A 23,574-nucleotide genomic window follows, 5' to 3' on the forward strand; every position below is an offset into this window, starting at 1 on the left:
TCGAGGAGTCAATAGGAGCATAGTTTACAATAATCAGCTCGCTAGTTATTAACTTACTATGGTCGTCCCATTTCTATACATAAAAAAGTTTTGGTTTTTCTCCAGAGCACTAATGCCGTGATAGCGCATCTAGGGTGAAGGGTTACGTGTGGTTAGAGCTAGAGGCGATCGTGAGTCATTTGACGCCACTCCGATTCGGTACGCTCAATAGCGGACACACTGACAAGTTGAGGTGGATTACCTCAGATTAATGTGATTATATCTGGATTAAAGAGGATCAAAACGCAGTCAAAATGCCGGTGTTTCGCACTAAGATGATGGCATCGATTCTGGACCCTGTTGCCCAGCAGGTAATTCTTTAAATAAATAGCACAGGCCTATCCGCATCCGTCAATCGCGAAAACCTGATGATAGATTTGTTTCGAATTGATGCATTTTGTGTGTAAAAAACTTCAGCCGATTGAAGCATCACCAGAAGTTGTGTAACTTTGAAGCAAAATGTATTCATATCTATAAAAGTGTGGGCAGTATTTTAGATAGAGTTGTGACTCTTGTGTTGACTTGTGTATGTTTGTTGTTCCCTCAACTGTCACTGGTATTTGTATTAAACAAAACAGCTTTTGAATTGTAGTTTGACTTTAGTCGTTAGGCTAAGTCAGATTTTACCAACGAACCATGAAACTGTTTTATTCGACTCACTCTAAATATGCTTCCCTGTTGTTTGTAAACTATCCTGCACTTTAGGCTATAATACATTTGTATTATTGTAGGGGCCTGAAACATAATAAGCCTCGGTCCATCAGACCCAGTTTCATGAAACTGTTTAACTCCTACTACTTGGTCTGGGGTCGATCTTAATTTAATTTTACGAAATTGGACCTGCTCTAGGTCTGGTTGGATAGATAGGGTTGTTTAAGATAGTAACCTGCCTCAGGTAGTCATATTCACTGTCTATATATATCTGGTCAATTGATTGATATATAATGAAGTTTGTGGAGTTTTAAGAGATGAATCACAGAGTTTATATACAACCCTCCACACACATACAGTAGGCCTAACAGTGTTGAGCTGTTGCTCTATGTATAACAGGCTTTATGTGTGGAGGTAGAGCTGTTCCAAGAGTCTGAGTTATATAAACAACCAATAGAAACAGGTTTTACATTACAACTAATCAGGAGTTGGGGGTTCGATTGAATTGGAATTTAAAATTTATGAATTTAGAATTGGATCTATTTGAGTTTGTCTAATCTGAACAGATGCTAGGATTCCACTCCTCTGGAGAAGGAGAAGTGCCCTTTGAAAATTCTCTGCACCCCTTGCAACGCAGCAAATGTTAATTCATACATGAACCCTTTCATTATTAGATCTAGAAAGCAGTTTAAAGGGTGAGATTTGAGGGGGGAGGGTGAGATTTGAGGGGGGAGGGTGAGATTTGAGGGGGGAGAATCGCTTAGAATCATAATTCATTGATTGACTATTGGGAATTTTTTCATCAGTTCAGTCTCTGCTGCTGCTGTCGCTGCTGCTGCTGCTGCTGCCGCCGCCGTCACTGCTGCTGCTGCTGTTGTTGTGGCTGCCTCTCAATCTTATGAAGTATTTTCTTTTGACGACAAAATTCCGATTTGAATTATATAGATATCATATAGAGAGATGTCATGTGTGTGTGTTAATGCAATCTGTGTGTAGTGGTTTAATGTGTATCAAGTAGCAAGAGATGACAGTCTCGTCATCTGAAATAGATGAGAGAGAGGAGAGAGAGATGAGGAGGATAGAGATTAGAATGAGTAAAGAGTGGGGAGGCAAGGAGAGAGACGAGGAGAGGGAAAGATGAGGACAGAGATGAGGAGTAGAGAGATGAGGATGGGTGAGGAAAGAGTAGGAGAGGTGATGACAGAGAAGAGGAGAGGGGGAATGAGGAGTGAAATGAGGAGAAAGATGAAGTGCAATGAGAAGGAGAGACAAGAAGAGGAGAAAGATGATGAGAGATAAGGAGAGATGATGATAGAGCATGTTGGGTAAATAGACTGCGTGGTATTCATACAGACAGTAGTCTGTATTACTGTTTGTATGAATACAGTTATCTCTTCAGAAGTTTTTGTTGTGGAAACGAAACGTTCACAAACAACTCTTTAATAGAGTTCATCATATAGTTCAAACAGTTGGTAGATATTGAGAGAGCTCACTCTATAGGATAGTTTACTGGTACTCAGCTTTAGCAGTGCCCTAAAGGGGCTAAATGCTGTTTGCTTATGGCTCTGGTGTCACTAGACGCCCCATTCAGTTCCAGGGTGACCGAAATATGGCTCATCTATGAATGGCAGCTTCAGTAAACGATCGCTGAAAGTTGAGAGTGAGAGTTTAATGGTAGTGTATGAATGATGTAATACTAGAAGTGGATGAGTCAGTAATAAATGATTGATGCTGACAATATTTAATGCTTGATCAATGCATTCAATAACTCTTCATCAAATCATGATCAACTACGTTCCACTCAAGTCAAATCTTAATCTCAAAATTTGTCCATGAGTGATATCTGAGTTAGATGTTACAAAGTAGACTCCGCTCAAGTCTGATCTTTTGACTTGAGAGTGATATCTGAGTTGGATGATACAGTAGACTCCGCTCAAGTCTGATCTTTTGACTTGAGAGTGATATCTGAGTTGGATGATACAGTAGACTCCGCTCAAGTAAGACCCGTTTGACTTGAGAGTGATAGGCCTATCTGAAGTCAGGTTAATTTGCTGACTATTGCACAGACTGTAGCATGTAACATAAATCGCTTATAGTCTAATTGAAAGTGCCATCTGGTGGCAGTACAGTGATCAATAATTAGGCTAATAACGAGATGAATACAGTTTTAAGTAATTTTCAGTAATTAGTTGTGCATACGTTGTGTTTATGTGTGGTTGAGTATGAGAAGGGTGCAGCATACACAGTCAATGACTGTAGCCATATCTGATACTGCAAACCTGATTAATAAAGACAAAAGAATTCCAGGGATTTAAGCTCAATATCTTTATTGCCCTTGTTATATCTAACTTGAAAGTAAACTCGTCCTCCGCTATAGGACCTAATGTCGACGGTGATTTATGTTTGAGCGAGTTCCGACAATGGAAAATTAAATCGATATTTCTATTGCTACGGTTATAGGGCTCGGCGTTGACTGATCTTGAAACGATTCAAACCCTAGAAGAGTATCTACCGTAGTCGCCGCGACTACACTCGACCCATTGACGCCGCGACTAAACTCGACCCGTTGACTTTCTACCGCAGTTCTGTCCTTATATCATCGAGCTCTTTGTTAAACGAATAATTACTGATTATTGGCCTCGATTTAGACGCGATGGATGAGAGAACGTAACAAATCCGACAAATCCCTCGGATCAAACGCAACATCGTATTAATACATGTATTATAGTTGTCATCGGCGACGCACGTCTGCCGTTAGAGCTGCTTAACTACAACCGTTAGAAAACAGCTAGAATGATCATTTGTATTCTCCGATGATTTGGACCGGCGAGAGTCGCGTCACTTGTGCGAATAATTCGTTGTGTTTTTTGTCAATGTAGTTTATACTGTGTTAGCATCGACAATTAGATTTCACTCAATATGTCTGCGATGATATAGGCCTAAATATGACAATATTCATTAGTCAAGGGCCGTGATGGGCAAACTTTGTCTGGATAGCAAACACATGAAAAGGGCGTATGTACTGAGAAAGACCTAGTATCCAGTGTGACTGGATGAATCGCAATTTCACGGGATTTGAGTGACCTCATTTTAAAAAGAATATAAGCGTCTTAGGTAACAGACTGCTACTAAGGATGGAAAATTGGCTTTGTTTTTTTCAGACAGGCAAAGTGTGAGGGTACCCGATGCTCCCTGTGCTCCTATCCTATGATGTAATCTGGTGGGAGAGTGATGGTGGGGGTGAAAGATTGGTATACACTGTTTAGTATTGCGTAACACGTAGTTCCACCCTGCTGTCTGTGTTTAGAATGGCGTTACACGTAATTCCACCCCCCTGCTACTGGTAACTCTCATAAAACTGATTGGATATTTTTAAGAGACAGGAGACAGAGGGAATGAGAGATGTATTAAGTTGATTGGACTGGGTCTTTTAGCTATACCTCTAGATACGGTGTAGTGATGCTGTTCAGTAGATTGGACCGGGTGTTTTACCTCTGGATACAGTGTAGTGATGCTGTTCAGTAGATCGGACCTGGTGTTTTACCTCTGGATACAGTGTAGTGATGCTGTTCAGTAGATTGGACCTGGTATTTTACCTCGAGATACGGCGTAGTGATGCTGTTCAGTAGATTGGACCGGGTGTTTTACCTCGAGATACGGCGTAGTGATACTGTTGAATGATTTATATACAGTATGTCATCGTTTAGGGTTTCGTTGATGGTTTTTCTTGGTTGCGATTGTCTTGATGACGTTGTGCGTGTGTTATAACGATTGAGGCTGGTATCATTAACAGTGTGCTGCTAGTGCACCGTTATTACCTAAATGTCACTGGCAATTCTCTCTCTCTCAGTGTCCGGCTACTTGTGTTCTATACAGTCTCTACAGGGAACGGTTCATAAAAACGCTACAATTATGATTAGACCCTTCTTTCTAATGATGGGCTTTGTATATTGCGATCGTTTGTGTGAAAGTCTGAAGTTTATTTCGTGATATTTCGGAGAGCGATAGTTCAACCATTTGTCAACGACGTGGATTTTTAAATAAAATTAGTGAAATGTTGTCGAGCTCAATAATTTCAGTAATAAGTAGGTAGTTAGTGGATTGTAAACATTAGATAACGATTAGTGAAATATTTCCTCTCTCTCGCTCGCTCATTAAACATATAAAAGCTGCTGCTGACAATGTTTCGACTCTAATTGGATTTAATAATTCTACTGTCGCCGTGTCAGTCGTATATATATAATACATCCCTCTACGGGACGAGAAGAGTGAGGATGAGAGAGGAGGAGACTGATGAGTGAAATTGATCTGTAGGTCCAAGAGGGAGAGAATGAGCCCGACGACGCGACGCGCCGCGCTCGCGCTCAGTGTAGTGATTATGATATGTTTAATTAGTATTTGTCGTTAGTTAGTCGTATTGATGATGAACGGATCTGTTGCAGCCGGGATTCTGCTGTAGAGATAAACGTTGGATCGGGTGCAGGATCGTTCGCCGGATCGTTCACTGGACATGTCGGGAATCGCGATAAGCAACAGTTGTTAGGGTTGTATTATTATTGAAATGTGATGGACCCGGCGACGCAGGAATCGTAGTTTCACCGATATCGTGTTGTTCTCACCTATATTTATTCGTGTAGATAGAAAATGTCAGTGAAAGTTTTTTTCTGATCGGAGGAAAATGCGTGAATTAATTCAATCACAATTTATTCTTGAGAGAATTTTACTTATTGATAGTAAGGTAAGGGTGACAATCTGCGAGTCTCATTCTACTGTTCAGTTGCAGTCAATTGCTGATTTTTTAAAGATTTTCGTTCTATGCCAAAAGCTTAACACCATAATTTGAGACGCTCATTTTGGTTCTATAACCAATCTGACTTAACTTTAGAAGATCAAAAGTTATTAGGGTTGAGACCATTTTGTGACTTCATTTTTTATGAATGATTTATTTACTTATATCGAATGCAGCCTCTATAATCTATGTATCTGTTTTTATCTATTGTAGGTTTCACAATTGGTGATTCTTCACGAAGAAGCTGAAGATGGAAACGCTATTCCAGATTTATCTAGTCCTGTCGCGCTGGTCGCTACAGCAGTTGATAATCTTATCAAGGTACGAACAACAGTCAGTCGCGACATCCAGGGGCCAGTTTCACAGTTGTGACTTAAGTCCAATAGTGGTCTTAAATCTTAAGACTGCTCTTAAGTTGATAGATTGGATATAGAACCAAGTTGGTCTTAGACTGGTTTTAAGTCTAAGCCATGACTATGCAACCGGCCCCTGGTATCTCCAGTCAGATGCTGGTACTTTAACTCTACTAGGGTTTGGGTGTCGTAATGATTTAAGTTATTGAGTATTGATCTCGAACCTGATGCAGATCGGGACCTGTATTTGTTTTAAACCGAATGTTGGAAACTCTGTGGGTATGTGTCAGCTGAGATGAGAATTAGAATTGATTGCAAATATAGTTTGAGTAAGAATCAGTAGATATGGAGGTGGTATTTGAAAGATGCAATAAAACATTGATTTTATGCTGAAAATTCCAGTTGGTCGGAGAGGGTGGTGGGGAGGAGGGGGGAGAGGGGGGTTTCTCCTCGCAGGAATTTCTTATCGGTAAATGATATATGTGTTTTACTGTAGCTATGCTCTACGAGGGGTATCGGCGTGTGAGGGGAATAATTATCCGCTTTTCTACGACTGGGATTCATAAATATTTCAATATATTACCATATTTTACGCTGGCGTCAGTTTGCGATAATCTGCTGCAGTCAGTTCCACAAAAAGTGAATTAGTGAAGAAATTAGATCCATTTCAGATTTACCACAACTGCACCTTCTCAAATATTGTGAGGAACTTGTCTTACCCCTTGCCTGTCAACGTCTTACCCGCTGCCCGTCAACGTCTTACCCGCTGCCCGTCAATGTCTTATTCATCGGGGTCTAGTTGTGTAGTGCAAAGAATCGGCCCAGTGCGATACCTAGCCGCGGAACTAGGCACTTAAGATTTTGTTTCAGCGACATGACATTGAAGATGACCTCATAACTGAGAAATGGGCTCAAAATTTAAAAAGTTGCCTAAACAAAATCTACCTATTGGCCCTAAGTAAAACTCTAAAATGCAATGGGCGATTAATGGATGGTAATTTCAGAGTCTGATCCTGTGAATTGTTGTCATCTGTTGTTTATAGGTTGTTAAAGAAACGACGATTCAAAGTAAAGATGAGATTCTCAAACAGGATATGCCTCCAGCGATGATACGTGTCGAACAATCCACTACGCTATTAATCGAGGCTACAAACATGTTGAAAGCCGATCCTATCTCGGTTCCAGCTCGGAAAAAACTCATCGATGGTTCAAGGGGTAAGTTGTGTCAGTTCGGGGGTCAAGGTGGGTCAGGGGTAGGGTATAGGCTACAAGGGGTAAGTTGTGAGAGTTTAGGGGGTTAAGATTGGTGAGGGGTAGGGTATACAAGGGGTAAGTTGTGAGAGTTAAGGGGGTTAAGATGGGTCAGGGGTAGGGTATAGGCTACAAGGGGTAAGTTGTGAGAGTTAAGGGGGTTAAGATGGGTGAGGGGTAGGGTATACAAGGGGTAAGTTGTGTCAGTTCGGAGGGTCATGGTGGATGAGGGGTAGGGTATACAAGGGGTAAGTTGTGAGAGTTAAGGGGGTTAAGATGGGTCAGGGGTAGGGTATAGGCTACAAGGGGTAAGTTGTGAGAGTTAAGGGGGTTAAGATGGGTGAGGGGTAGGGTATACGAGGGATAAGTTGTGTCAGTTCGGAGGGTCATGGTGGATGAGGGGTAGGGTATACAAGGGGTAAGTTGTGAGTAAGAGTTCAGGGAGGTCAAGTCAGTTTGTTTATTAGTAGGTTAGTATGGTATACAGTTAGGGGGATTGTAAGTAATTGCTGCATTGTTTTACTTTTCCCAACACAATCACTTATTATTTATTGCCTTAATCTAATACAAATGATCCACCCGACCCGTGCATCCTCCTTATTTGTTTCTGTTTATGTATTTTTTGTTTATTGTACTATTAATACGTATATAGGTAGGTAACCTCCACCTGATACGTATCTGAACCCATTTCATAGCCAACAATGTTTAAACTGACTGATATTATAGTCTATGGAGCTAGTCGACTGTGGGACCCACTCTTACCCACAGTGATATAACACCGGGGATCGAACCCCGGTCTCGTACGTAGAAAACAACCATGCTTAACCAGTAGACCAATAGAACTAGTCCGTGGTCACTGGTTTTATAGTTACATCGAGTAACTTCAATACAGTTACAGTGTGTATTTTCTGTATAGGATAAACACTGCTGAGTAATGCGTAGAGTTTAGTTTGAAGATGTTCTCTCTCTCCTGATCTTCCTTCTGTAGTCTACGCTAAATATAACTCATCACAACAAAACAACAAAACTAAATGAACTAAATGTTTTAACAAAAAGAACGACGGGTCTGAGATAATGTCAGGGGGTGATTATTATGATCGCTGATAGGGATAGGTAGAGGGGTAAGGGAAGGGTGTAGGGTGGAGGGGGTTATGATTAGAGAGGTCTGGTTATACTGGATGATGTGTTACCATGGTAGCGACATCGGTATCTCCACTCACACATTATAAACATATATTCCTGCGTCTGCCATGTCTGAGATCGGGGTCCGCGTCAATCCTAGAAAAGCCTCATTAATTAAAAACAGAAATAACCGTTTGGCCTCAAAAACCTCTTGAAAACAAACCACCTATCTATTCCTGCACGGTTAGATGTAATTTGTCCGAATATTATTTCAGGTATTTTACAAGGAACATCAGCTTTACTGTTAGCTTACGACGAATCGGAAGTTCGTAAGATTATTAAAGTTTGTAAAGGAGTTCTGGAATATTTAGCGGTAAATGAAGTAATCGATTCTATGGAGGATCTACTCACTTACGTAAAGGTATGTTGTAACAGTAGATCACGATGTGAACTATGTCCCAGAAAAACAAGGCCCAAACATTGTTTGTAGCGAGTCTACTATCTGTTATGTAGTGCTACTTTTTGGAAAACATTTGTTAAGGCCTTGGACCCAGAGCCACAGTTGTAAGTTAAGATTTGACTCCGAGTTAACTCATCGAAAACAAACTAATCTTAACTCAAGAGTTAAATCTAACTCACAACTGTGGAACCGGATCGTGATGATGTACTTACTTACTGCCAGGCACACGTCACTTCTGGGCACTAATGATGTTCTAGTTCTAATAAGTAATTTGCTCATAGGTTATTTTTATCGTTTAATAAATTATAATGAGCAGTTAGAATATCCTTCATGGGTGCAATTCACTTGAATTTTAAAAAGTGCTACTTTTACCGCACCAAAAGTGCTCACTTTTGCTTACTGCCTGTGAACCGTGCCACACAGCCCATTGAAAGTCTCCATGAACTGCAGCTATAAAGAAATTACTGTTTGCTTTATTTTTTGTTTTGTAGAATTTGACTCCAGGGTTGACGGCTATGGCTCGTCAAATTGACGCCAGACAGAATGAATTGACGCATCAGGTTCACAGAGATATGTTGATACGATCTCTAGAAATAGTTAAACAAACAACACCAACTTTAATCAGTAGTATTAAAATATACATCTCTACAAAACAACAAGGTACGTGTCTCTGGTTTGGGGTGGGGGGGGGAGTGCACTCAGACCTAACTCTTTGAGTTCTAAACTCACTGTTCTATGGCTGGGAAAACCCTGACCCATCTTCGTGAGTTCTTAACTCGCTGGCTGGGGGAGTCGCTCACCGATCTTCGTGAATTTGAAGCTCACTGCTGGGGGAGATTTGGATCCATCTACGATATGAGTTGTAACGTGTATGTTATAGGTGGAAGTGGATTGTATGATTGTATCTAATTTGTTTAAGTGGATTGTATGTTACAGGTGGAAGAGGATTGGCCGACAGTCAAGAGAATCGTAATTATCTCGCTAGTAAAATGTCTAGTGAGATTCAGGAGATAATTAGGGTTTTACAGTTAACGACGTATGATGAAGAAGAATGGGACGGAGATGATGTATTAGTGATGACTAAAGCTAAGGTAAATAATGCCGTCCTAATTTACTCCTGGTACTCCCACGATACTACTTCCAGCGCTTTGGTCCCTCAAAACGTTCAAATTCCAAAATCCCTTTTTCAGGGTACAAAAATCCTCAAATTTTGGGGCCAATTGCCTAAAAGTTGGAGTTAACAAGTGAATAGTTGACATAGTGACAATTAAAAGTTCATGGTTAATATGGTATTTATCAGCCGGTTATCTTTAACCAACTTTTAAGCAACTGCAGCCTGAATTTTAGCACTTTGGCTCCTCAAATTCTGAAGAATGTGCCTTTGAAAGTTTAATGTCACACATTAGAAGATGATAATGTATTTTATTAACAGGTACCTATTGAAATACAAATCACAGACTTTTCTCAGCAATGAAATGTAATAATTGTAATTAGTAATATTAAGAGTTGTTTAATTACAGTACAGCATCGATTATAAATTCCCGGCCGCGATGAACTGGTTGCAGGATCCGGAAGCGGTCGCCGGGTCGAGCGCCGAGAAATCGTTACGACAAATCGTAGCTGAAGCTCGACGTATCGCGGATATCTGCGTTTTACCCGAGGATCGAGACGTTTTAATGAAAGCATGCGGTGATATAACGACGATGGCGAATACGCTGGCTGAACTCAGATATCAAGGAAAGGTAACTGTTTAACTGCATGTTCAGGAAAAAAAACAATTCATTGAATCGATGTGGGATTGTTATATGCACCAATAATGTTTTCTCTGACCAAACATGCTACAGTATATTACACATTGTATCTACAGGAATCATAACCAAATTCTATTAATCACCCCCCGATGTAAAACACCCCTAATGTAAAACACCCCTAATATAAACACCCCTAATGTTAGCCCACTGAAACTTAGGAGGAATTCTTTGATCAACGCAAGTTTGCTTTCCTTAATTCATTTTCACTTCAGCAATCCTAAATAATTCTACATTTTCAGAGGCATCAAATAATGTATACATAGGAAGTTTTCTTATCAATTGCATTGATTGTTGTTTTATTTAGGGAAGCAGTCCTCAGGCGATGGCGGTAGCGAAATCAATCAGTGAAAAACTGAAAGAATTACAAGCGGCGTCTGCCCGAGCCGTTTCCAATACGGAGAAGACCGGTATCGCTCGACCGGCCAATACCGTATCGGGAAAAATCGAACAAGCGCAACGTTGGTTAACGAATCCACACATGGATGACGGAGGTGTCGGTAGGTACCATAGTAACAACACATTGTTACATTATTGTAGATTTTAGGTGTCTTTCGTTCAGTTGTAAATCTCGATTTGACGATTTCATCATATTTCAGTTGTAAATTTCTTCTCGAATTTTTGCACCTTTTACGACGTTTTTCATTTAAATGAAACCGTAGAAAACTTTTAGAACGCGGTCGACTCTGCTCAGAACTAATAAAATAACCATTTAACTCGGAGATCACTATTGAACTTGAAATGTTTTTGGTGCAAATCAGAAATCGCTCCCAACTCTGACAATAAAGATTTCCAATTTGAGCGGAGTCTACTGTTATGAAATTTGTTTCCATAGATTTTACTTTTGAAACTGGTTAAATAATTTTCAGCGGCCACAGAACGTGTCGACTATGTCACCACTATACTTCCCGCTCAGAAGTATCATCTGATTGGTCTAGAAGGTTGGTCACCTGTTCAGCGGCAGCCAATCACTAACAGTTATTCTCAGTTTGAGACTGGGGGGGATTATTATCTATGAATGTTACTTTCAGGTTCGCCTCAGTTCAGTCCCCTCTCTTTATTCTTTCAGCATGTTTCCAGCCTATTCTGACATTGTTTGATATCGTTCACTGTTATTTCGCTGCTTTTTAAATCAGTTTTTAGTTTGTTGTTGTTTTTACTCGCGGTGAATGAAATGAATCTCGCAGCTTCTGTTCCTCTCCGCATGAAATATCATCAGTTTGATTTTGCCCGGTTCCGATAGCTGTCGGTCGAGTTTGACTCTAGACATCAGGACCCAGTTCCACAAATCCGAGTTAAGATTTGACTCTGAGTTAACTCATCGAAAATGAACTAACTTTAACTCAAAGTTAACTCAATCTCACAACTGTGGAACCGGAGCCAGGGGCTGCAGTTGCTGAAAAGTTGGTTAAAGATAACCGCCGGATAAATACCGTAGTAACAATAGAATTTTAATCGTCACTATGTCAACTATCCCCTGGGCAACTCTAACCAACTTTTGAGCAACTGCAGTCCTGATTAGTTCATTATTTTCCAATGCTTTTCAACTGCAGAGTCAAATTTGAATCGCGAACTATCGAACTCTGTGCTTCATGCGCAAGTTGGTAAAGAAAGAATTTTTCCCTTTGCGGCTTTGAAGTCGTGTGTATATGGGAGCGGGTTGCGGTTAGTTCAGGACGGTAGTTCTAAAACTAGAGGGGGTTCGTAAACTCCTTATTGATTTAACATTAACTGAATTGATGAAGATTTTACCTTATCGAATGAAAATTGAAGTGAAATTGGTGCAATCCAAACATCTCGTGGTTAGAAAGATCTTTAAGTTATGAAGGACCCTAGGGTTTGGGGTTATGGGTAAAAATTTAAGCTACGCATCTGTAAATATGAAAAAATTTGAATTTGATATATAGGTGTATATTGTTGTATTGTTGCTAGGTGAACAAGCGGCGCGAATGGTCGTAATCGAAGGACGTAAATTAGCCGATCGTATGCAGCACGGGGCGCAAAAACAAGCTTTATTAGAATACTGCGACGGAGTAGAGCGATTAACCAATCAGCTGTCGGAATTGTGTCGTCGCGGTCTCGCTAACACTCCCGACGCTCGTAATATCGCTATGGAATTATCGCAGAAACTACAGGGTTTAAAACTTAACATTCAAGACTCGTTGATTAATAAAGTCGGCGATGACTTCATGGACGTGTTAGGAACGGTGAAACAGTTAGAGAGAGCAGCGTTAGCTCCTACAGGTATAACACTTCTCGGTCGAGATTCATGTTTCCTATCTTTCATATTCCCCGTAAATCACCCTCTCTTCCCTGTTTGATAACTGTTTATTTGCCGCTATTCGCAGGTGCGAAGAATCGTGATGGCGATTTCCACGAGAAAGCCATCAATTTTCAGCGCCACGCCGACGCGATGGTTCACACGGCGAAACTCGTAGCTAGTTCCGGTGGTGGCTCGAATAAAAAGACTCTCGGTACTATCTATGATTCTGCTCTACAGGTGTGTGTTAAATTCAACAGTCCTGTGCGGTTAGGGGTCATTCATTTATTACGTACGCATAAAATTTGAATTTTTCTACCCAATCCTCCACCTCTGTACGCAAAATCGGCCATTTTTTTCATTTACATTAAGCATTACAGTACGCAATTGCACTGACCGCTTCCCCCTCCCCTAATGCGTACTAAATGAATGACCCCTTAGCTCTCAGTTTAGTGTAGGATCTGAGAGGTCCCCGGTTCGAAACCACCTGCGGCGTCGTCTCTCGACACATACATGGACTAAGCTCTGCTAACTTAGTAAGGTTGTAAGTCATAACAAACTATAAAAAGACGCTGGCCGTCTCTAAGAACCACTAGGGTTACACTGTTACTTGCAGTTGGGACGAAAAACTCTTCTAAACTGAACTCAATCATTAAGACCTGCTTTCACACACGGTTCTCGCATAACTGGACTATTTCCGGACTATTGTTCCGACTAAAGTTCGTCAGAATTGCAGTTTATTTTCTAATGATTGTATCATTGTTTTTCTAGTTAAATGATTTGACTCCTCAAGTCGTACATGCTGCTAATATCGTTTTAATGAATCCCGGCAATGAAGCCGTTTACAATCATTTCAACATCCTGAAACAGAATTGGGAAGAGAACGCGAATTTATTGCGTAACCACGTCGACAGCACGATAGATACAGCTTCATTTATTAAATCTCAGGGTAAATACAACGATATTACAGTCGATCCCTGGATCAGTTAAATACAGGATGTTTACAGTCAGGAAGATGTTCTCTGACTTTAAAAACTGTGGCTATTTTCAAGCTGTTGAATGAAAACTACGGCTTAGAAAGTCACAGAGTTTAATGTATTAATTCATCGAATATGATGAATGAAGATATGAGGCCTGAATGTAAACTATATTTGAACTTACCCTGATGTTTCATCTGTACATTAATGTAGACTCATCCAAATTTAGCCGAGTCAACTGTATTTAGATTTACAAAGTGTCAGATTTAAATCAAACACTAAAGCTTTCAATTTGTTGAACATAAACTGAATATGATAGTTGTCAATATTTTATCGTAGAGGAGCAAATAATGCGAGAATCGGAATTTGCTGAAATGAATTTCAATTCGCCGGCCGGATTTATACCGAACACTTCAAAAATAGCTCGCCGAGCGAATCACGTCGTTCAAATCGCAACACAGGAAGTCGACAACAGCGACGATCCGGTTTATACAGAACGAGTCAACGATACCGTTACACAACTTAAAGGAAGTGAGTTTAATGTTTGAATCTCTGTCCCTCTAAATCACAACTACGCAACCCAATTTAATATTTTTGAAAATAGGTTAATTTAACTGTGTGAATTCAACTGTGCTTATTACCGAGACATTGCCACTAACTTATTGATACAGAAAATTGCGAGGAACTCGTCTTTGGATTGAGGATTAAAGGCTGAATTTAGACATTCGAAAGTGTTGACTTTTGCCTCAATCTGACAGCTACAAAACCTGTTTCTGCTAGATACAAATAAGGATTTATCGGGGATATAGAGTTAGGTTTAAGTAGACCTAGGATGTATGATATAGGGATAGGGTTAAGTAGACCTAGGATGTATCAGGGATATAGGGACAGGGTTAAGTAGACCTAGGATATATCGGGGATAGGGTTAAGTAGGCCTAGGATGTATCGGGGATATAGGGTAAGGGTTAAGTCTGACCTATTGTTGTTTATGTCACAGCTATACAGCCTATGATTGAACGAGCGAAAGAAGTAGCACAGAATCCTGGACACGAAGCACCTCAACAATATTGGCGAGGAGCGAATAGAGCTGTATGTAAATCGATGATATTTCACATTGATTCTAATCACGTTCGAAACTGATTTTCAATCGGATTTGAATTTGTAGTTAATCTCAGCAGTCGGACACGTTCATCGTGCCATCATGGTTTACCCTCAAGAGGCAGAATTTAATAAACACCCCGATGATAGACAACATTACGCCGGTGATATGCCTGATATGAATAACCTTCACATCTCTCCTCAACAACACGGACAAGTAATGGGCGCCGCTGCCGGCTACGGACCTGATGGAACCAGTAAGTTTTAAAAACTTGACGCATTATAATTGCCAATATATAGACAGTAATTTTTCAACATCGGTTTAGACTGCACTTACCTCGGAGCTGGAGTGAATTCAAGTAAATTCCCGGGTATTTGAAACGGTGCATGGTTTCATGAATTGCAGTAGGAAAATGTGAAACATTTCATCACGTGGGGCACGTTATAATTCAAGGTAATCGGCTCCGTGGCAAAGTGCAGTCTACAGTAGTACTCTAGACAATAGACGCTTCTAGGAATGATGACTGCTTCCATCAATCCATCTCTAATAACCAATGTTTGAACGCCTTTTGAGATTTTGTATGTGGAAAAGGAAGCAATCATAAATTCTCTAATCATCTTATCTATTAATGAACTATTTATATATATTTTACTCAGAACAGATTAAAACCTTTACGATGGTAGAATATTATATATCTCCACTAACGCTTATAGCTTATATTCAACTGTTTATTTTACCCAAATAAGGTCATCATCATCATCAACAGCAGCAGCATCATGGCAGACGGCCGGATATTGATCAAGAGGCCATCTTGCATCAAACGAGAAAAGTTCTAGAAGGTACCGTATATACGTCTGCTATAACCATACTGTATTTATTCACTTTTCACAAAACACTATTTTTCAAGTTCTGTTTTTTTAATGAATTCTATTTATTTTTGAGTTTATTTATAGCTTCCACGACGTCTGTTTCACTCGTCAATGTTTCGTGCAGTTAGTTTTTTGTCTCACGTTCAATTTCAGCTTCGCAACAGGGTGTCGATTCAGTGGCGCCCCCTACCCCACCGCCCCCTCATAATTACAACCCTTACGCCAACGATGGCGCCACCGGGTACGATTTCGATCAGAACGTTCCGTCCAGTTTATCTAGTTACAGCGGTGGTTACGCCAGCCCTAGCAACGAACAATCTCATTACCACGGAAACGAGGTTACCCCCGGCGATAATTACGGATATTCGGGATATTATTCAGGTTTATAATTATTTATATATCGCGTCAAAAAGCATGTAATTGTTGAGAGATGAATCGTTGATTGGGTTTCACATAAATTCATTGATCTGAAATACGTATGTTCAAACTCCCTGAAGTCATAGCTGTGATGTTCATTATCTCAGCCAAATGATGATTTAAACTTAGCACGGCGGAACCTCTTCATAACGAACTTCAGGGGACCAGAAAAAAAATGTTTGTTATAGCGGAGAGTGCATTTTATCTAGAATTGAATGATTAGAATTGTCCTATTTGGAATGAAATTCTAGGTTTGTAATAACCGATATATCGTTATACCGCAGGTTGTTATAATGAGGTTCCACTGCATGATTGAATTGGAAATAATTATGTGATGGATGACTTTTCAGATGACTTAAGCGAGTTTGACTCAAAATGAGAAAGCCAACTTTATACTTGTGAAACCCAACTGTGCTGCATGATTTAGTAGCGAATTGTGTATTCATAGTTTGTGTGACTTCACAAGCAACTGTCGGCCATCTTTGTAGCACTTGAAGTGGCCAACTGTAAATTCATTACAATTCTATCATCGTCGTCACAATACGTGCAAAAAACTGTAAGAAATCAGAAAGTAATGCTGTGACACCCTGATTAAGGAGCAAACTGAAATGATTAATGATTACCCTTTAGGATTGTTAGTTAGTATTTGTGTTGTCAGGTTATACTGTTTGTGATTTATGCATGCATTGTGTCATTGTTCGTCCTGTCTCTCTCACTCTCCTGATCCCTAAATACCTTACAATAACTTCCTCCAGTTCATATCATGTGTTACACCTTCAGCGTAATGTTATAGTAACAATACGGTGGTTCATAAAATACGTATCCAATATTTCTAGACCCTTCTTTTGGCATGTAAGCAATTTTAAGCGTAACCGGTATGTTGATATGGAGAAGTGTCCTAATTTGAATCTCCTCTGGATGAGAACGTACTTTATGAATAACCCCTAAAGTCTGCCGCATGTCTCTTCGATGTTATCACTTGTAAATACTGATGATAATAGGTAGTGATTTTCATACTGTGTGTCACATAACTCTGATGAATGCATGATGTGTTAGAGTTCATCTTATTGTCAGTGATAAAGTATTAAAGCTGCAATTCATCCTCAGACTTTCTAAAGTCACATTAGTAATAGTCACCACTTTGAGGAGTTTATAGATGAATAGTTCATTCTCAGTTAGTTAGACATAACAAAATTCTCTGAAGAACTTTCAGTAATTTGTAGTTTCTGTGATTCTGATAAATATCGATTGTCTCTTTCAGAGCATGCACCACCGCGACCACCATTACCAAGAGACACGGCGCCCCCTCGCCCTCCGCCCCCGGAGACTGACGATGAGGATGAGGCTAACTTCCCGATACCGCAAGCCAATCAACCAATCATGGTCAGTCAAACATCTTAGTATTACCGGTAACATACAGTTAAAAAAGTCAAAATTGAAAGGTTTATTTAGACTGCAATGTATGGTCGTTTCCTGACATCCATCAGCGAGGTGGAATTCACTATTACACAGATTAACGCAAGTAACTAGAAAATGCTTCATTTATACAATAGATGGCAGCTCATGCTTTACATCTGGAAGCGAAACAGTGGTCGAGTAAAGACAATGAAATCATTGCAGCTGCAAAACGTATGGCTTTACTGATGGCTAAACTTAGTCAGCTAGTCAGGTATGGTTTCAACAGCTCAACCTGCCGTTAGGTTTAAAGGCTCTCAGTGTTTGATAGATTGATTTGATTGATTATTGATTTGTGTTTGTTTCGATGGTGTATTTTAGAGGAGAGGGAGGAGGCAAAAAAGATTTAATCGCTTGCGCGAAAATGATCGCGGAATCTTCAGAAGTTGTGACAAGTTTAGCCAAAGAACTGGCGCGTGAATGTACGGATAGACGCATGAGAACGGTAAGTATTCTTACGTGGGGGTGGCAGGTGTTTGGGGTGAGAGTTGTAAGTATTCTTACATGGGGGTGAAAGGTGCGGGAGTCTACAACCAGTTTAATGTATATATTTGTGAAAATTATTTCAGAATTTACTTCAAGTTTGTGAACGAATTCCAACGATTGGAACTCAATTGAAAATTCTGTCTACAGTCAAAGCTACGATGCTCGGCGCTCAAGGTAAAATTTATTCTATCGATCCTCGATTGTCAAAACATGTTTTCCTTTTCTTCATTGGATATTTACACTCTATGAGTGCTACAGGATCCAGTTCAACAGTTACTATTTGACTCTTTGATAAATTTGAAATAAACTATTGGCTATTCGACTCTAGAATTAAACTTTACTGTGAACTGTTGATCTGGGGTCCTAAAAGCCAGTCGCTCAAACAATAGTCATTTGAAGTTAACTTAGGGGCTGCAGTTGCTTAAAAGTTGAGAGTTAACCAGTGGATAGTTGACATAGTGACATTTAAAAGTTCATTATTACTATGGTATTTATCCGCCGGTTATCTTTAACCAACCTTTGAGCAACTGCAGCCACAGTAAATACCACAGTAACAATGGAGTTTCGATTGTCACTGTGTCAGTTATCGAGTGGTTAACTTCAAACAACTTTTGAACAACTGACATCCGGACCCAGTTTCAAGAAAAAATTTAATTCAAATTTTTGGTTTAATTGCTGTTGGTTACTTCATATCTTCAATGAGGACAACAATTCAAACTCAAACAATTTCAAGCTTAAACTTTCCATGAAACTGAACCCTGGTCTATGTGATATGTATTCTCTATTTTGTTCTCTATTCTGATTTGTCTTTGAAACTGTAAACTTTCAACTCGACCCCTATTAGTTACACGTGTTATAATATCTAAACTATTGATTGATAATAGAACCGATACCTAGTGTGGACGGCAGTGAAATGGCCTGCGGTAAATATGAGAGGCATGAACGCAAAATATCAACATTAAAAACAACATTAAAACAACTGACAATTAATCATTCCATTCCATAGACAATCATTGACAATCATAGATGATAATAGACAATGATTTTACAGAATGTTTTATGGAATGGATGTAATTTTATATAGATTTTAATTCAGCGAATTCAAACTAAACTTAAACTAAACCCAGTTCACAGCATGTATTACACCGACCGAAGAACACACATGATTCCCAACCTGCAAAGTATGAACCCAGTTCGGAGACTATATCAGCAACCAGTTCCACAGTTATCAGTGGAATTTACTCACTCACAACTGTGGAAGTGGTTCTTGTAATTAAAACGTTTTCAACTTGGACAAAACATGGTATTTCAACTCTAAGCCCCGGGTCTCCACCCTATACTACCACCAACCCCCCCCCCCCATCATTTTCATTCATACATGTTCTCATCAAACTGCTTTATTTTCTGTTCATTCATTCTCTTTCACTGATTGCTTGCTCTTTTGTTCCTTCACTCTCTCAGAAGCCGTTTCAAGTATTGATGGCAGTGAACTTGAATGCGGTAAATAAAACTCACACAGTTAGAGTGTGTGAAGCATGCAGCATTGAATATTTGATTCCCTCTTAAATATTACCGATCATAAAGTACCGAATCTTAAACACTTTATTCACAGTTAAAAAACCGGGTGTTTCATAAAAGCTGGATTCAATTGTTTTTCATTTGAAAAAATACATGTATTTAGAAAACCCCAAACGTTAAACTGCGTAAGTGCATTATGATCAGCTCCCTCTAGTGATATGTTTCGTACTAACAGACCTGTTTTTTCTCAGATGCTGGTATAGATATTATGAACTAACATGAATACGTGTAGGTTTTACCAAACTGCATGACCTCCCCACCCCCCAAACCTGAACTGTATTGTGAAATATTGCTTATTTATGATACTTTGTTTTATTTTTTGCACACTTTGCATTTTGGATCAATAAACACAGAATCGAGTAAGTGATTTCAATGTGTGTCTAATATATATTTATGTATACCCCCGGTAGAAGCCTAAATTACGCGTAGATACTGGTGCTGGATTTCATTTCAAATAATTTTCATTTTCAACAAATAAACTCTAATCAATCAAAAACTCAGCGCGCAGTTTCGCACAATGATAATTGAACTCTATTCAAATTCATAGATAATGAGATTTTCATTGTGTGAACTATGAAACGTTGGACCCTGTGTAAATTAGAAATCCTATAGTGAATTCAAGGTTGAGTGGAGTCTAGAGGTGTGTATACACGACCCCTCTACTAAACTTGTCTCTCTTTCTATCGGTAATTCATGATCTGATTTTCTGTGCTTCTTAGAATTCGTCTGCTGCTGGTGAGAGTAGAATATTATCACTGTCTCTCAGATATATTCATTATCTCTTCAACAGTAGACTGTGTTTGTCTCGGATTATCGCGTGCCCCGTTTGACAAAATGTTTTAAATGTTTTCCTACTCCAATCATGCGATGACGACCACATCATCGCTCCCAATCCTACCCCAGAATTCACTTACTGCCTCAAAGATAATTTATTCGTGCCACAAGATCCGAGGCAAGTACAGTTTACTGTACACACACTAGGGATGTGGTTAGGGAGATTGAATGTTAATTCTAGAGCTGGATGAGGTAGATAGAAATTAAGAGTTATTATGCGTATTTCTGAATGAATCTGAATTTGATTTCGTTGCATTCGTTTTCAGGTTCAGAAGAAGATCAAGAAGCTACAGAAATGCTCGTCGGTAACGCTCAGAATTTGATGCAGTCGGTTCGTGAAACGGTGAGAGCTGCTGAGGCTGCGTCGATTAAAATCAGAGTCGAATCGGGATATTCAATTCGCTGGCATAGAAGACAACCGTGGTATACTGCATAATATACCCGGACATACCCAGACAACAACCGTGGTATACATGTACTTCATAGAACAGTGGACTCTGCTTACCATGGCGCTGATTGCCTCAGATTATTATCACATTCACTGGATAAAAATGTTATTCAACGATTCATGTGATGTAACGACCCAACGCTGCTCCAACTGTCCTGGAATTCGCTCGCCTAGGATGAAATTGATTCGGTCTGGAGATATCCGAGGCAAGCAGAGTCTATTGTATACACAGATATACCCAGACAACAACCACGGTATACTTCATAGTATGTCTAGATATACCCAGACAACATCCATGGTATACTTCTTAGCATGTCTAGATATACCCAGACAACAACCACGGTATACTTCATAGCATGTCTTGGTATACCCAGACAACATCCATGGTATACTTCATAGCATGTCTTGGTATACCCAGACAACATCCATGGTATACTTCATAGCATGTCTTGGTATACCCAGACAACAACCGCGGTATACTTCATAGCATGTCTAGATATACCCAAACAACAACCACGGTATACTTCAACCACGGTATACTTCTTAATGAAGATTGACTTAATCCTATAATGTAATGCTATATGATTGAATACAGAGAGTAAGATTATTATAAATATCTATTGTTTGTTCAAGTAACAGTTTTTTTAACGATATTTAGTGATAATGAATTAAATTGCCAGAATTTTCTTTACGTTGACAAGTGCAATTTACAATACTTTATGATTGTACAGTATTTTTACAATTTTCTTATCGATGAAAAGCAACTTCATGATAAATGAAGACATGTCTAATGTCTAATGTCCGAATGTCCTATATCTTACGAAAACTGCTTGTTCAGTTGTCATACAACTTGTCGTATTATGCATCGGTGTTGTCTTGCTGGGCGTTCGATAACTCAGTTACCACGGTGATAACTACCACTAATGATAATCAAATCTCCTCGAGATCCTTAGATTTGATGAACAACATGTACCCAGTATATGTTATGGGGAAGGTTATTGTCTTCCAGTTATCAGGGGCGGATCCAGAGGCCAATTTTGAAGCACTTGTCACATCAGCACTACTTCAGCACTACCGCATTGAAATGCACCAATTTTCTTTGTAAACAAAATGAAAACTGGTCAGTCCAGTGAGTTATCTGAATCTGCCTCTGACCCTGTTTATAAGAGTTATTTCACACACTAAGAACAAGCAAAGTTATTGATATTCGCGCATGAACTGGTATATACATATAAACGTAATAATATGATAATAGTTTAGTTAGATCAGTGAATATTAGAATCACCGATTGACGATGATAAATGTGTTAATAGACCGATAGTGCCTGAACTGTAAACCTGGTTTTTTAAGTACATGTAGATTGTGAGACTAGTATAAATCATTGAATTCGAGGCACCTGCTCCCCAGTCAGGGCACCTGCCCAGTCAGGGTACCTACCCAGTCAGGGCACCTGCCCTGTCAGGGCACCTGCCCAGTCAGGGCACCTACCCAGTTGGGACACCTGCCCAGTCAGGGCACCTGCCCAGTTGGGACACCTGCCCAGTCAGGGCACCTGCCCAGTTGGGACACCTGCCCAGTCAGGGCACCTGCCCAGTTGGGACACCTACCCAGTGGGACACCTGCCCAACCGGGGCACCTATCCAGTTGGGACACCTGCCTAGTCAGGGCACCTGCCCAGTTGGGACACCTGCCCAGTCAGGGCACCTGCCCAGTTGGGACACCGGCCAGTTTAGATTATACGGATACATATATTATTATATTAATATTATTTAACTGGTGCTTATTATTTAGAATCTCTTTCGATGCAACATTTTAGTTTTAGTAAATCATTGATGATAAGATGTTGTCGGTCAATATGTCTGCTGCTGTTTGGGGAGCAAAGCAATTATTGTTTAAGCTACTGAAAATAACAGGACTTTTCTTCATAGAATTATGGCTCTCTCAGAATTAGTAGTCCTGGGCCCGGTTTCATAGACTGAGTATCAAAAGTTATCCCTAGGCACCTCAATCTGGGTGACAACCACCATAGTAACAATGAGAAACCATGGTTATAACTGACATATTTCAAAATGTTTCCAGGGACTATTTTTCTTGCATATCTATGAAACCCAGCCCAGAATGGTATCTGAATCGTGATTGATTGATTAAATCAGTTTGAGGCTGGTGTTGATATATTGAGTGTTTCTGATTGAAGGACTCGCTGATGTTCTTATGACATATTATCCGTAGAAAACTGTTTGTATGCAGTCAACAAGTGAAATCAGTTTGTTATATATATATAGGGAGCCATCTTTCTGAAGAAGGGTTGCATTATAATCTGTTTAGATGCCAGATAAGATTTGAGTTTCTAAATGATTCAGGTTGAATTGTAAGTTGTCTCCAGTTTTAAAGGTGCTATTTCTTCATTAGTATTGCGTAATTACACTCACTACTATAAATATGCATGACGACGGTTGCCTTAGTTGCATCAAATATTACTATATACAATAAAATACGTTTCTTCTATTCATTTTACGTATCGAATTATGATCTTCAATTTATTTTTGTGGTTTTGGAATGGACACAGTTGTGGATAGCGCGGCATTTCATGAATTGGCTTTGCGTGGGCAAGGATTGGCAGCAAGGAATTATTTATGGTCCTTGCATTTCTTCATCGCACGGAACTGAGTAGAAAAGAT

General features: G+C 39.7%; 1 protein-coding gene across 2 annotated transcripts; it reads left to right on the forward strand.

Moving 5' to 3' along the window:
- The first annotated feature begins 206 nt into the window (after positions 1-206).
- Positions 207-23,378, forward strand: LOC141912591 (vinculin-like). Of its 2 annotated transcripts, XM_074803882.1 has the most exons (22): positions 207-350; positions 5,693-5,800; positions 6,876-7,047; positions 8,481-8,626; positions 9,157-9,325; positions 9,602-9,756; positions 10,186-10,407; positions 10,781-10,973; positions 12,406-12,717; positions 12,822-12,973; positions 13,505-13,682; positions 14,050-14,241; positions 14,708-14,799; positions 14,876-15,065; positions 15,556-15,648; positions 15,832-16,059; positions 17,357-17,478; positions 17,649-17,764; positions 17,872-17,995; positions 18,120-18,210; positions 18,921-18,959; positions 20,715-23,378. In XM_074803882.1, exons 1-22 carry the CDS (start codon positions 294-296, stop codon positions 20,882-20,884), a joined length of 3,321 nt encoding a protein of 1,106 aa, XP_074659983.1. In that variant the 5' UTR covers positions 207-293; the 3' UTR covers positions 20,885-23,378. The 2 variants fall into 2 exon arrangements, with proteins under 2 accessions (XP_074659983.1, XP_074659984.1); XM_074803883.1 differs by lacking the exon at positions 18,921-18,959.
- The last annotated feature ends 196 nt before the right edge of the window (positions 23,379-23,574 follow it).

The sequence above is a fragment of the Tubulanus polymorphus genome, chromosome 11 (assembly GCF_964204645.1).
Source record: "Tubulanus polymorphus chromosome 11, tnTubPoly1.2, whole genome shotgun sequence".
In the NCBI taxonomy this organism is placed as follows: domain Eukaryota; kingdom Metazoa; phylum Nemertea; class Palaeonemertea; order Tubulaniformes; family Tubulanidae; genus Tubulanus; species Tubulanus polymorphus.